The following is a 3,133-nucleotide window of genomic DNA, read 5'->3' on the forward strand; positions in this document are numbered from 1 at the left end:
CCTGAATTGAAAGGGGATATCATTTTTTAAATACTTCTACACAAGTACAAGTTAAGAGCCCATGAAGCAGAAGGAATATTTCTTGATGATAAACTGAAAAAAATAATTGTTTTTCCCATCATCCACTGTAACCAAGTAGCCATATCCCCTCCTTTGTGTCCTCTCTCTCTCTCTCTCTTTCTCTCTCTCTCTCTCTCTCACTCATTTTGTGTGTGTGTGTGTATGTGTGCAGAGTGGGCATGTGCATGATGGATGCATCTCGAGGAGGAGCTCATGGGGATGCTGAGAATATCAATATAAACGACCATGAACAGATCCAAAATAAGGAGCATGCTAACAGCAACGTTGATGGAGCCACTGAAGTTCAGTTCTTTCATGGTCTTCTCCGACGTATACCTGTAAATAAGGTCCTCTCTCTCTCTCTCTACATTTCTTTTGTTTCTCTTAACCAAGGTGACAAGTCTTCTGATTAATTCTTTCTTCCAAAAATAGTGGATTTCTGTCACCCTCTCTCTCTCTCTCTCTCTCTCTCTCTCATTTGTTTGGCGAGTTGGTGACCATTGACACTATTTCCGTCTTTTGCTTTGATTCTTCCAAGAAATAGTGTTCGATTTCTTGATTTTTCAAACCATCTTGCCCATGTGCTGTTATAAATCAATGGTTGTTTTTTATAAAGTTGCATAAAAATATTATAAGAATGAATTAAATCCAAACTAATTATAGAATGTGAAACACGTATGTTGATTGTTTTCTCAAAACCATACGTATAACGTTTTGTCATACGATACGTGGGATAACTTTAAAATGGTAGAATCTTAATTGCAAACGTGTCTAATCTTGTATTTAAGCAAAATCAAAATGGTGTGACAATACGAAAGATGGGTTTCCAAGAAAAAACAATATGGAAAACGATTGCATTTCGCAGTAATGATAAATGGTCCGGAATTTATTTGGCAAACTTATTTCTTTTACTGAATTTAAATTTTTTTAAACGACCTTGAAAATCCAAAAATGATAATTGGAAAGTTAAATACTTTGTCGTTAATCAGGACCATTTCATAAGTGCAAAACAATGCAATCGGAAACGAAACGTAAACAAACTTTAATTAAATTGTATTATCGTTTCTAGAATTTAGTTTTCAGCAAACATAAAACAAGACGGAACGATTTTTCGATGGCAATTTCTTTAAACATCTTCAACTCGAATTGGAACGGTGAAGTCCTCCCGTTTATTGTTAATACAAACATTAATTATTTATTAAATAATATGAAAATAGATTTAAGCTTAAACTCGTATGTTTTTTTGGTTTGTTTATGTGTTGGGAGGATGTCTTTCTCAATCGTTTGGTACATTAGAAACCATCTTTTTAATAGACAACTTACTATATGAAGTGTTTGGTGCTTTAGAAGCACCTTTTTATTACAGAAAACTTGCTACTTTTATAGCCTTGGATTGGATTAATAAATTGTTTTTTTGACCTAAACGTTTTGGTACAAAAGAGAACTTCAAAGCACATATATATATGTATATATATATATGTGTGTATATATATATATATGTGTGTATATATATATATGTGTGTGTATATATATATATATGTGTGTGTATATATCTCTAACAAAAAAGACATGCGAAATGTTATAAAAATAATATAAAATACGTGCAAGATTTGCTGATATTTCATTTCTTCAAAATATATATCGTTAACATAAAACAACAAACAAATCATATTTACAAAAATGGCTTAAATTAGAGTAATTGTGATATTATTTTTCTCTGCTTGTATTTTGTTCTTAACTTCACATGTCATTGATTTTAAGTAATATTTTGAAGTAGTAATAACTTAACTAAATGTATATAGATATGTAGGTAAAAATATTGTGAACATTTTTAAAAAAAAATGCTATTATAATTTTGCAAACACATTATGAGCATTTGTTTAGAAATATTATTATTATAATTTATGAACACACTCTAAATCAACGAGACCGACATAGATTGTGAACATAATGTCAACATCAGTTATAAGAACAAAATAATATAAATTTACCACTTATGAACACATTGTAAACACCCTAATACGAATTTTCATTAGGGTTATTTTCATTGTGTTTAGAACGTATTTAAGTGTGAATGTGTGTGCTAGTATGTTAAAGAAGAGACAAGAGGAGATAGATGTTTATAGAATTTGAATTTTTCCTAAAATTGCATTAATTATAATATTAATTGCCTCATTAATTATCTTAAATTAATAGTTTATGATGGATCCCATAGATCTTATAAATTGTGACATTCTTAAATGATTAAGCCCCTAGGTGTATGTGTGTAGGGTTTGGTTCACGTAAGACCAGACTGTTTTTGTAAGACCTGTGAGACCGCTTTTTTACACTTAAAATTTGACAGGAAAACACTATAAAAGTAAAAGGAATCTGAACCTTACAGCAAAAACACTGTGAAGGTTACATTTATAGTGTGTTGTTGTGAAATTGCAAGTGAAAAAAAAATGGTCTAACGGGTCTCACAAAAACAGGTTGGTCTCACGTGATTCCCAACTCTCTCTCTCTCTCTCTCTCTCTCTCTCTCTCTCTCTCTATATATATATATATATATAGAGAGAGAGAGAGAGAGGGGGGGGGGGGTTTACTTTGCAAACCACGTTTGAGGGTGGTTTGCATATGGTTTGTATAAATTGGGTGGTTTGCATTTGATCATTCATCTCTAACGTTCATCAATAAATATATGAAACAACACATGTGAAACATATAATGTTATTTCATATATAAAACACAACAAACTATTTTGTGTGTGGAAAAAAACGTGAAATCCATTTATACATGGAATACACGCAAGAGAACGAAACATATGAATAATGGGGAATCTAGAAACTTTGGTGACTGTGGGCACACCTAGGAATGTCAAAAACCGAATAAACCACATGAACCAAAAAGTTTCCCATATGTTATTCAGTTTTTGGGTTTAAACGGTTTACTTAATCAAATAAGAATATGTTAATTCGACTTGGTATTAGAATATTATATATATATATATATATATATATTGATTAAACTGAATAACACTACTATCATTTTATATATTTTACTTCTAAATGAATAAGTTTGAACTTGTATAACA

The 3,133-nt window shown here is 30.8% G+C and overlaps 1 protein-coding gene across 1 annotated transcript in view; it reads left to right on the forward strand.

Moving 5' to 3' along the window:
• Positions 1-239: 239 nt before the first annotated feature.
• The window catches only part of LOC112517649 (protein DETOXIFICATION 53-like), a 7,408-nt gene continuing 4,514 nt past the window's right edge, over positions 240-3,133 (forward strand). The window contains exon 1 of the mRNA XM_025125018.1: positions 240-407. Coding sequence (XP_024980786.1) covers positions 240-407 — 168 coding nt within the window. The remainder of the gene's footprint in view (positions 408-3,133) is intronic.

Source organism: Cynara cardunculus (assembly GCF_001531365.2).
Source record: "Cynara cardunculus var. scolymus isolate 2C chromosome LG 9, CcrdV1, whole genome shotgun sequence".
Taxonomy (NCBI): domain Eukaryota; kingdom Viridiplantae; phylum Streptophyta; class Magnoliopsida; order Asterales; family Asteraceae; genus Cynara; species Cynara cardunculus.